The following is a 12,499-nucleotide window of genomic DNA, read 5'->3' as shown; positions in this document are numbered from 1 at the left end:
ATGGATGTCATCTCCTCCTGCATTGTCTTCCACCAGCACGGGTTCTTTTCTGCTTCGGCGAAGGTGTTCGGTTCATCTGCACTGATGGCATGTAGTTCGGCCACTTCTTCGAGCTCGCGCGCTGCCAGTCCATGTGGTTCACCTCCTCCCACTAGGTCATCCATCCTCCGGTCGTGATCGGCATCCAGCGTCGAATCCGCAGTCCGTGGTGTTGCGAATTCCACTGGTTCAGGTGGTGCACCTGCTGGCGGCGGTGACGTCTCCTGATGCTGGGCTCCTCCTTCTTCAGGCTCGGTGACGAGGTACTCCACCGTGAATTGATTTGGATTACGGTCTGCCTCGATCACGTCATTCCACTGCTAGAAGGTGCTTTCGTCGAAGACGACGTCGCGAGACACGTGAGCTCGCCCCCCTACAGGATCATAGAGTCTGTACGCCTTGCTCCCGGGTTCGTAGCGGATGAAGACGACCTTCAGCCCCCTGGGATCGAGCTTGGTGAGGTGGGGACGTGTTACCTTCATGTATGCAACGCAGCCGAACACGCGGAAATGATGTACTATTGGTTTTTTGTTGTACCAGGCCTCATATGGCGTCTTCCCGTCGAGGCTTCGGGTTGGTGACCGATTGAGGAGATAGACAGCCGTCATTACTGCCTCTCCCCAGAATCTTCCAGGCATCCCGACCGTCACCAACAATGACCTCGTTGTTCCGACAATAGTCTTATTTCGGCGCTCTACCACTCCGTTCTGTTGGGGGGAGTAGGGCGCCGTTAGGTGCTGTTGTATGCCGATCTCGTCGTAGTACTTACTGAAACTTGCTGAGGTGAATTCTCTGCCTCGGTCTGTGCGCAGCATTCGCATCTTCTTCTCACATTCGGCCTCCGCTCGCACTTTAATGCGCTTAACCGCCTCTACCGTCTCATTTTTCGCTTGCAGTAGGGTCAGCCACATGAAGCGGCTTTTGTCATCGACTAACAGAAGGAAGAGACTCTTACCGCCTGGGGTCGCCGGCTTGATGGGCCCGCAGATATCGCCGTGTACAAGCTCCAACGGCTCATCGGCTCGGTAGGATGTTCGAGACGGAAAGGGTGTGCGCCTCTGTTTGCCGATGAGGCACCCGTCGCACAACTTGTTCATGCCTTTGATTTCTAGCATGTCGTGCACCAACTCCTTCTTCTGTAGCTTTTCTAGGGCAGGAAAGTTTAAGTGCCCGTACCTTGCATGCCACCTCCAAGATACCTCTTCGGTCTTGGCCGAGAGGCTGACGGGTTGGTCTATCTCTAACTCCAGTATGTAAAGACGGTTTGTCGTGCGCCTTGCCTGCGTGAGCAGCCGTTGTTGATTATCGCAGATTTTGAGTAGTCCGCGCTCGATGGAAATGAAGCAACCTGTCTCATTGAGTTGACCCAGACTCACAAGGTTAGCCTTGAGCCTCGGGATGAAGTAGACGTCGATCAGCTTGCGATGCTCGCCTCCCTTACAGACGAACAGGATGGTGTCGCGCCCTTCGATCTCAATGACGGAGCCGTCGCCGAATTTCACCGTCCCACGGATCCCCGAGTCGAGCTTGGAGAACGCAGATCTAGCCCCGGTCATATGGTTTGTTGCCCCTATGTCAAGGATCCATCGCCGGTGCTCGTGTTGCTCGTCCCTCTCGCCGATCTGAGCGAACACTCGCTCCTCCTCCAGTTGAATTGGCTCCCCAGCTGGTGCCACCTTTACTACGCCCAGCTGGAGCTCTTTCTCGGGTTCAACATCGTCGTCGAATTTGGAATCGAAATTGGGGACGCATGCAGTTACCATGAAGAGAGCTGGCTCGTCCTCCTCGGATTGAGCCACATGGGCCTTTTCGGCCTTCTCCTTATTCCTGAGCTTGCTCCAGCAATTTCTGCTAAGGTGTCCTCTCTTCCCACAGTTCGAGCATTGGATCGGCCTGCCATTGGTCGACTCCTTCTTTTGATTCCCATCTTTCCCGCGCGTGCGCCCGTGGGACATCCATGGCTTCTTACCGCCTTTGCGACTAGAGGAGGACCCGTTGCTCTCACCGGTGTTGTCGCGGAGCTTTAGGCGTGCAAGCCATTCCTCCTCCGTGAGGAGTAGACGGCCCTCCTTGTCAACAGCTGAAGTGGTATTCTTCTTCCGCTGCTCGACGTTACGTAGTCTTCCGGTCATCTTTTCCACTGTTAGGTCGTTCACGTCAAGCAATGTCTCGATTGAAATCGCGACTTGCTCGAGGTGATCGGGGACGACCTGCAACATCTTCTTCACGATTTCTGTCTCGCTGATGCCACCACCGAGGGTGGTGACAATGTCTCGATTGAAATCGCGACTTGCTCGAGCTGATCGGGGACGACCTGCAACATCTTCTTCACGATTTCTGTCTCGTTGATGCCACCACCGAGGGTGGTGATGCTGTTGGCGAGCCCCGTGATCTGCATTGAAAAATCATCGACAGATTCGCCGTCCTTAAAGTGGATCTCCGAGAGCTCCTTCCGCAGCTACTTGATGTTGGATTCTCGCACTCGCTGTACACCGACCCTACGGGATTTGATTCCCTCCCAGGCCGATTGTGCGGTGCACTTGGTGGAAAGAGAGGCCAGCGTAAAACGGAACATAAATACCTGACGCCATAGCTGAATCGTTCGTCAAGCATTCGTACTGTTTGATTCTGTTGTGGAAAATGACCTCCAACAGAAACTGATTCGTCTTGAACAAACTACAGTTGAAGAAAACTCCTCGAGAATCTTAGGAAGTGAAAATGGCGAAGCAGAAATCAGTGGAGCAAGTGGTTCTTGTTAGACGAACACGACTCTCCACAATGGTATGATATTGTCCACTTTGAGCATAAGCTCTCATGGCTTTGCTTTGGGCTTCCCCGAAAAGCCTCATACCAATGGAGATAGTATTCCTCACTTATAAATCCATGATCTTCCACTAAATTAACCAATGTGGGACACTCCCAATCCCAATAATCCTCAACAATCCTCCCCTCGAACAAAGAGCGCCTCCCCTTAATCAAGGCTCGACTCCTTTGGAGTCTTAGTCATTTTTGACTGCCTTCGAGGAGGCTTGGCTCCTTTTCTTTTGGAGTTCTTGTTCGATATTTGAGAATTTACCATTCTATTGGCACGACTAAGTTTAGGGCATGGCTCTGATACCACTTTCCATGTAAAATCCACAGATTTATCAACCACCGGGACACAATCCTCATTGTAAGGTACTTGAATATTCTTGATAATCGGAACCTCATGGAGAGGAGAGAGTGGTGAATACTTCAAATGAGAGATGGAGCAGACACCCTTAACATCAGGTGAGTGATTCCCCATGTTGTCCCCAGATTTACTTGAACATTTATGATTTCCATTGTTGACCATCTTTAATATATTTGGGTCCTTCCATGGACCTTTATCAGAACGCATGCATCCTCCTTGATCGGCGCAGGTACAGGTGCCTCCGAGAAACTCTGGCAACTCACTGGAATCAATAATTTTCAGCAACTTGCTTTGGTATTTATTTCCAAGAACATTGATCTTTGCAGTGGTTTTTGGATCTAGAAAAGATTTTACAGTATTCCACAGGATTCTAAATCCGGAACCGGCATTAATGATGAACATACGATTCAAGGTCTCTGGATAGTTCTCGCTATCTATTTTCTGAAGGCGGGAGATGAGCTCCCGAGCGGTCTTATTGAAGCTTTTAAGTCCCACTCCTTGGACATCCAAGATTGTTGTGCTTTGATCTATGTGCTTCTTGGAAGCTATTGAACAGGCAGGAAACTTGACCCTGAATGTCCTCCCAAACTCCCGTACATGGTACTTGAGATAGCGATCAAGATCAGTGACTTGCATTAACTTTGTGGAATCCACCTTTCCCAACTTCTCAATGTATACTGGCCGTCCTTCCTTATCTACGCCATGGTGCCCTTGAGGATAGTAATCTAAGACTTGATTACCAAATCAACTTCTCACTCGGAAGCATAGGTGTGGCCACACCTTTGGAGGTGAGCATATTGGTTCTGGCTAATAAATCTCGAATGTATTTATGTTGTGTCAGAATAAGTCCACTGGAAGTATGGCGGACCTCAATACCAAGAAAATGACTCAAAATACCAAGATCCTTGACGGCAAAATCATCCTGAAGTTGTGTAAGAAGTTTCTCAGTAGCCGTAGAAGATGAGTTGATGATAATAATGTCATCAACGTAGATGAGGATATACATCTGAATGCCCGTTTTGTTAAAAATAAAAAGAGAGACATCAGCCTTTGAAGGTGTAAAATCCAGCTGTAATAGTTTGGAGCTAAGGCGAGAAAACCAGGCACGCGGAGCTTGTTTAAGGCCATAAAGCTATCCAGCTTGCAGAGATAACCAGGGTGTTGAGAATCCACAAATCCAGGGGCTGCTTCATATAAACATCTTCATTAAGAAAGCCATGAAGAAAAGCATTTTGAATATCAATCTGCCGAATAGCCCAACCACGAGAAATAGCAAGAGATAATAAGAGTCCAATGGTAGTGGGCTTAACAACTGTACTAAAGGTATCATCATAATCAACGCCATACTACTGTTTAAAACCTTTAGCAACCAGACGTGCTTTGTAGCGATCAATAGAGCCATCTGGCTTTTGCTCAAAGTGGACAATATCATACCATTGTGGAGAGTCGTGTTCATCTAACAGTTCTGAAGAGCTTCTCCTCCATATGGTTATGGCTGTACAGGGATCAGTGTGGCAGAGGGGTTATTGTAGGAGACGATCTGCATGGAGTACGACGCCATTGATTGGGTGCAAAGGAAAGAAACAAAGGAAATGGAAGTGCATTGATTATTGGGCGATAGATAGGGACGGGAAAATGATATTATGAGCGTTTTAATTTACCAGCGCATAGCAGTATGATTGATATTGTATTCCATGATATTGTAATTCCAAAATGGAATAGGAGTGATGCTAACATGGTATCAGAGTCACGCTTTTAACTTTTTCAGCTATAATATAATCATTAATTGTTAAATAAAAAAGTTGTAGCATCGAAATTGTAGTCAAAAGTGAATCAAAGAGAAAGAAGTCGAACTTCGATTAAGGAGAGGTTGTTCGAGGCCTCTATAAGGCTCGGAGGATGCTCTATGGTGTATTTTGTTCAAGGAGAGGATTGTTGGGCATGCAGTAAAAAGAGTATTTGTGTAATTCAAATTTGACATGTTCGATCTTTCTCATGAAATGATTCGAATCTCAAACAAGTGTTGTTGCTTTGAGATATTCTATCAATAAATTAATTTGAATCGTACTTTCCCTTGAAACGACTCCTTATCAGATGGTGTCATCAGTAGTGTCAATCAAGCTCGATGGAATATAAGTGAGAGATGATATTGTACTCGTTTCCATGTGTCAGAGGTTTATGCCTCATATATGGTTGAATTATGACTGCATTGACAAAGTCCGTCAAATTGTAGTAGAAGCCAAGTAAATAGCTATCGTGAATTCAAGTGAACTCATTGTATAATTGAATAATTAACACCAAACTCAAGTGAGTCCAGTAAAACCAAACGTAAGACTCCTGATGACTCAAAGAACCAAACCGAGTCTTATACACAGTATTCTTATGTTGAACAACCTATAACTGAAAAATCTAGATTATCTACGATTGAAACGATATGTATCTGAATTTCGTATACACTAGTTTAATTATTTATGATTATTCAATTCAAGTCAATGAGAAGTCCAACTCAGCCAAGTATTAACCAATCAAAATAATTTACATCAAAATCCACAAAAAAAAAAAAAAAAAAAAAAAAAAAAAAAAAAAAAAAATCCAAAACCACTAATCCCTCATCTTCTTAACCGAGCTTCAAGCCTCCACACATCCTCCTCCTCCGGCGAGCAGCAGCTGCCGGAGCTCCTCCAGTGCCGGCAATCCCGGATCCGGGTCAGGATCCGCTCAAACTCCGAATACCCACAAGGAAAAGTAATCCCTTTCTTATGTTCAAACCCATATTCATCCTCTGCCTCTCTCAACAACTCAATGAAAAGCCTATGCTTGAAATACACCACCGGCACCAAAACCCGGCTGAATTCTCCTCCGCTTTCACCGACATAGACCGCCAGCTGTCCTTTCGGCACTGGGTTAGGCTTCTCCCGGACCGACTCAGCTCGTCGGAGGAAACTCAGCCGGTGGCTCCAGCTGAGAAGCCTTGACGACAACTTGGGCTCGGGCGATGAGTCCTCCTGGCTTAGCCTATAATATCGAGTCACCGGTCGGATATTTCGACAGAGCCATCGAGAGAATAGAACGAGCCGCTTTCGAAGCTTGAAGCCTCGGAGCTTTCTCATGAGAAAAATGGTGAGAGAGAGAAGGAGATGAATTGGTGAAGGATCAAGCATAATGGAGAAGACTAAATACATAATTTAATTAATTAATTAATTATTATTATTATTATTATTTATTTTTTATTTTTGGTATTGTTCATAGTATAAATATAATTTTATGTAATATTTAATAATTTTCGAAAGGCCGTAGTACTTATTGTATACGGAATCGATTTATTTATTTATTTATTTATTTTGGGTTGGCGGTGACGTGGAAAATAATTTTTTATGCATGCTATTCAACTCGCATATGAGGATAAGTTAAAAAAAAAAAATTAGTATTTTACCAAGTGGATCAAAGGTTTAGTTAAGAGTTAGGAAAAGAACGAATTTAAAAATAACTCGAATCGATACTCTTAAATATTTTAATGATCAAAGAAGACCTACAATTTTAAGTTAGAATATAAAATCTCGTATTACAATGTCCCAAAATTTAAATATCTCGTCGAAACGGACTACAATGATCAAATTGTTAAATAAAAAAAAAGGATAATAAAGTAACGTTATCATCTCGGGTTTAATATAGATTCTATCTTTTTTCTTATTTGTTTGGGTGTAAAAATTTTAGTGATTTGAACTTCTATGAATTTCTTATGATTAAACCATTGAAAACGTGCACCTTTTTTGTATAGGCAACGACTTTCCATTCTTTTAACCTTTTTTAGTCATGTTATCCTTAAAATTGCTCTCATTCAGATGTGGTCTCGGTTCATTTATGTACTTCTTCTTTATGCGGGTGTCACATCTTCGGTCGGCTCGCGTTTGCTTAGCCTAGTTGACTCCCTCTTGCGATTAACTCCTCGGGTCGGTAGCTTGGCATGATTGCTCAACTCGATTTTCCTTGGCTTAGGTGGCTCGGTTGAAGCCTTGGGAGCATTTGAGTCGTTTTTCTATCATTTTGGATCGTTCTCGAGCCGTTTTCTACATTTTTTAGGAGCATTTGAGGTTAGTATGACAACTGTGTGGTCAATTTTAGTTATTTCTAAGCCAAAGATCGATTTAATTAATATGGTTAGGTGAGCTAGGTCAATTATTATGTCTTAACCTGCTATCATGGAACCCCTTAGGTGAAATTGGTCTTCAAGAAGCGAATTCGAGCTAGCATAAAGGAAGTGTAGTAACAAACCTAAGCCAAACAAGTAAGTGATTTTTTGTTGGCTTGGTTGGATAACTTGATTGTTTTATGTACGACACGCATGCCTTGAGCCCTTGCACTTGTAATTTTATGATTGTTTGATGTATATTGTGTTATATTTCATTTTATTTTGTCAGATATGATGTGGTACAAATTATGTTATGTCATCGATGTTGTATGATACATGATCCTCCTTAAGCTATGTGTTATGAAACTCTTGGGAATTGATCTGAACCTTGTTAAAAAACAAGACCTTTAAACTTAAATTATCCAATAACCCCAAAAACGATTAAGAATCATGAACTAATACTATGGGATCTAGTGCATTTTATATGTCACATGCATTCAGATACTTTCTTACTTATGATGAGTATAGACTGTATATTACAATATTTATGTTTTGCCATTATATTATATGGGATCTAATGCATTTTATGTGAGCGTGTGCTAGTTGAAGGACAGGCTCAGGGGGTATGTATACGCCCACTCGGTGAATCCATGTGCATTGTGTGGGCCACATGTAAAGAAGTATTACACATCTCATTTTTGCCTGGACTAAAAATTAGAGTTCAAGGCCATGATATGTTTTTATGAAAAGATAGGTGTAACGCCCCTAATTTTCTTTAACCTAATTAGTGACGTCACCCATGCATACTTATCTCATTAGGCGGAAGCTCATCATAAATAACCTTGAAATAGTCTTTCATAAAAATTCATGAATCCAAAACAAAACCTAAACTCTGAAAATAAACCTTCAATACTGAATTCAAAATAAATCCAAATAAAACGATACTCAATCTTATAACTTAAAACAGTCTAATAAAAGTAAACTCCTAAAAATATCCCGTCTCCAACTTCCATGGTGGCCTCAGCTCCGCCGTCAACCGTACATTGGCGCCTTGCCTTTACCTGAAAAATGTAGGTAGCACGTGGCTTGAGTATTTTATGAAATACTCAGTAAGTCACCCCACTGTTGGGGTTAGGAATGCAAACACATGCAACATATGAGCGGGACCTAACTTTTCATAAACTTTTCATAGCCTTGGGCGCTTTTCTATTCCGGGTAGGGTTGGATGTGTGGTACTCCTTCACACATGGCCCATGTACGTGTACATGAACCCACCAGGCGGGCTCTTATACGTACCTCCTGGGCCTGACTTGGTCGGGCACAACGTGTTACACGCAGCCGGACACCACAGAACAGAAAAGGGCCCGCATGATATCATGGCGAACATAAATATCGTATTTCATTCTTTCGTATCATAAAGGGGAAGAATCCCGATGCACGTGACATACATATATGCATGAGGTCCCTTAACATATTTAACATGGCATTACATAAGCAGTGCTAACATCGCATTTACGTTTCTTACATCACATGGCATCTCACATGACTTACATTACATGACATATTACATAAACATTCCAGTTGCATAAACATCTCATGACATGACTCGATAATTCTACGTGTATCTATGGCATCAATCAACATATTCATGGCATACAATACTAACCCCTCATTCATGACATAACATAAACAGTCAACAGTCAACACAAGTTCATACATCACATAACATACACAATCTACGGTCAACACAATCTATACATCACATAATCATATCACATAAAATATGGTGCATGCAGGGGCCACAGGGCACACACCATCATACAACACGTAGAAAGCTAACTCCAACAGTAAGGTCACTTACCTCGATGGTCTTGGTTGAAGTCACTCACAACGAGCTAATCCCCGCGGTTAAATATGTCCTATGATAACCACATAAAAATTTAGAACCTTTCATAAGGTACCCTAGCTAAACCTCATGCTATTTATCAAAATAAACCCTCGATCTAATCTGTCTTTAACGTTTAGGAGCCATACTGACCTCGGATGGTAAAACTAAGGGCAGAAACGGCTTCGGAAGGACCAAAAACCTTGGAATTGATATATTATAGTGATACCGATTCACCAAGCCGAGCTGCCGAGCCGACCAATTAAGCCGCCAAGCTGAGCTGCGGGATTTGACGGAGCCGAGTTGCGGGTTTTGACGGAGCCGAGCCGCGTACACGTCAAGCCGAGCCGAGAGCACGCGTGCGGAGCCGAGACCAAGGCTGCAGCGCGCGTCCGCGTTGGGCCGAAACGCACAGGGCCCGCGTTCGTTCCGTGGGCTGGTCCAGAGGCCAAACGTGAACCCAACCCGTTTTCCTTCGTCTTCCTTACCCGAAATCTCGCAAAAACCCTAATCGTCGCTGCGCCGCCAACGACGTCGTCACAACCCCGATTCCGACGACGCGACGACACCCCTTGCCTATTCCGACCGACGCGCAACGATATTCAACACCGATAGCCTCGGTCGCTTCTCCCTCCGGCCACTCACCGAAGAAAATCCAGCGAACCACCTCACACGTTTTTCCTGGCTAACCCTCTCGATTTTTCCGTACTCTCAGACACCCTCGAAAACCCTAAACGTTTGGAGAGCAAAAGTTGTTTTCAATGAAGGAGGAGAGTTGTATATGGGAATATAAAAGTCTTTATGACTTTTCCATTAAGGCAGTAATTTTCCTGGCTAGAAATCATTCCTTTTCCAGCGACAATAAATGCAGCATAATATCTTTTCGTTTTGGCAGCAAAAATAAAGATCTTAGCATAAAATCTAAAATAAATAAAACAAAAATTCGAATCCTTACAATAGGTCTCACCATGCATGCCTTTGCATTTTTCGATCCAAATAGTGGGCCTACTTATTGAGTATTTTTTAAATACCCTATACAAATGAAGACGTCGTTGAATATGTCATTGGAACTGGAGCTAGGGTAGTTGCATTTCTGTATAAGTTGTATCTTTTAGGTTAACTCATGACAATTTCATTGCTTTGAACTCATGGCTATGTCATGCCGAGTAATAGCATCTCTATTTAATTAGAAAAAATAGGATCGTTACACTTTAATAATGAACCGAACAAAGTGAAACTATTTACTCATTGTCGTAAAGTATATAGGACAAAGAAAGAGAGATATTTTTGCTCGTCCTATTTAATCCAAGTTGGTAGGCCAAACTATGTATTTATTAATTTATAAGTCCAACGTGACATTATTTTGCTTAAAATATTTCTTTAATTGATGGGCGATAAAAATTTAAGAATGGAGAAAGATTGAAATGAATTTCGAGTTTTCAACCTCTTTTTCTCTCGTTCTATGAGATTCATGTTAAAATTTAACCAAATTGTTCTATAAACACGTCTTGAAAGGGGGCAAGAGACCATACAGGTGGACTCCTAACTTAGAGTGACTTTATGTCCCTGTAGAAGGGACCGTCATTTATCCTTCCACAGATGATGTTCAGACCAGTAGATACCATATTGTCCAAACAGATGTCATTGACCTAGCACCTCGATCCAGAACATTGATCATTCACTGTCTAAACAAAGCAAGTTACTTAAGTCAAAGTACAAAAAGGTTGGACAATCTGCACAGACTTCTGGGTAAGAATCAGACAAGAGAACTACTCAAAACTTCAACGTCTCCTAAGATACTTAGATAGCTTTAGAGATTAGGCTCGAACTTTCTAGAGCCGAAACAAAAGTTCCTCGTGATCTATTAGGATAAAGATACAATAAGAACTAAGTCAGTTAGGTATGCTCCATTGAATCACATAATTTGGGTCGAGCAAAAAATATTTAAATTTCTTTTTTTGGAATTTTTAAAATGTAATTAAACTTTTAATGTTCATCCTTATCTCTTAATCTTGATTAAGAAAGGGTACCAAATGCAAAATTTCAACATTGCCCACATGTATGTACTCTTGTTTGTCGTTTAGTGCTAGCCGTACAATTTGGAGCAAAAGTCCAAGCAACTTTGTTCATATGCTCTATTTTTCCTTCAAGAGGACAAATTTACATTAATACCATCACACAAATCTCGTTTACTCATAATGATCGAGTATTATTACACCTCCGACTAAGACGAAATCTCAAAACGGGTTAGAGAACTCGATCTCTATAAACTCTTTATGGGTAATGCTCATCACAATCTCCGTAAAAATAAATGAAAATTTTTACCGGGATAAGAATTGAAAAAATTGGCAAAGACTGGGACGAAAAAGGCTTTTCCTTTCACGCCTTACCTCATAACATGTAACGACCCGAAATTTTCTACTTAATTTAAGGTCGCTACTATATACGTACCATTAAACATTGAATGCGGAAGACTTCATTTAAATTCCATAAAACATAATCTTTAACTTAAAACACAGCCATGGACTTACGTGTTTCGAAAACATTTTTAAAACGACACAACAAAAGACTCGAAATAAAATAAATAAGCGTTTAAGTTTAAAACATCCTATTCTATCGTAAGTCTAAGAAAATAAATGCCACTATCCTATGCATGTGCCATGATCTCGAGTTGCGATGCCGTCGTCAGCCGTACAGGGATGCCTTGCCTTAACCTGAAAAATGTAGTAGCACATGGCTTGAGTATTTAAAGAAATACTCAGTAAGTGACCCCACTATTGGGGTTAAATGCAACAATCACATGCAATGAAATGATGGGACCTATCTTTCGTTTCGTTTCGTTTCGTTTTCCCTACGGTGTAATCCTAACAGGTAATCGTGGACGTGTACCATATACTCTACATGCAGCCCATACGTGCGAGTATGGGCTCACCAGCTAGTTTGCACACCGCTGGGCCACTGTCCCTAGCCGGTGGGCATGCTCTGGGGGCCTACTGGGACCCGTTAAAACTAAAACCATCACGGCAGCGCTATGCAGGGCATAACGATCGTTGTCCTGCCATTTGGATGTACGCGTCCGTACCCTTGTGATGGGATAGGGGTATCCCCCAAATGCATGATCACACAATATGCATGAGGTCCCACTAGTCCTACAGTCATCATTTAATGAACATAACCCCGTGTCACGTTTTCATGCTTACATGTCATTCTCATTCTCATTTCGTTACATATCATACATATTCCTAGCGGGGTTATGTATCATGCAATTTACCGT

The 12,499-nt window shown here is 42.6% G+C and overlaps 1 protein-coding gene across 1 annotated transcript; it reads right to left on the bottom strand.

Moving 5' to 3' along the window:
• Window positions 1-5,706: 5,706 nt before the first annotated feature.
• On the bottom strand, window positions 5,707-6,354 carry LOC111807011 (auxin-responsive protein SAUR36). Its single transcript, XM_023692575.2, has one exon. The coding sequence runs from the start codon at window positions 6,319-6,321 to the stop codon at window positions 5,821-5,823; it is 501 nt and encodes a 166-aa protein (XP_023548343.2). The 5' UTR covers window positions 6,322-6,354; the 3' UTR covers window positions 5,707-5,820.
• Window positions 6,355-12,499: the final 6,145 nt, after the last annotated feature.

Source organism: Cucurbita pepo, chromosome 12 (assembly GCF_057944985.1).
Source record: "Cucurbita pepo subsp. pepo isolate OVF chromosome 12, ASM5794498v1, whole genome shotgun sequence".
Taxonomy (NCBI): Eukaryota; Viridiplantae; Streptophyta; class Magnoliopsida; order Cucurbitales; family Cucurbitaceae; genus Cucurbita; species Cucurbita pepo.
The sequence above is the reverse complement of the archived record's forward strand: the minus strand, read 5'-3'. Positions and strand labels throughout refer to the sequence as shown.

What these genes read in the sequence shown, in the direction of transcription:
- LOC111807011 (XM_023692575.2), bottom strand. Translation starts at nt 6,321, where the DNA reads ATGAGAAAGCTCCGAGGCTTCAAGCTTCGAAAGCGGCTCGTTCTATTC.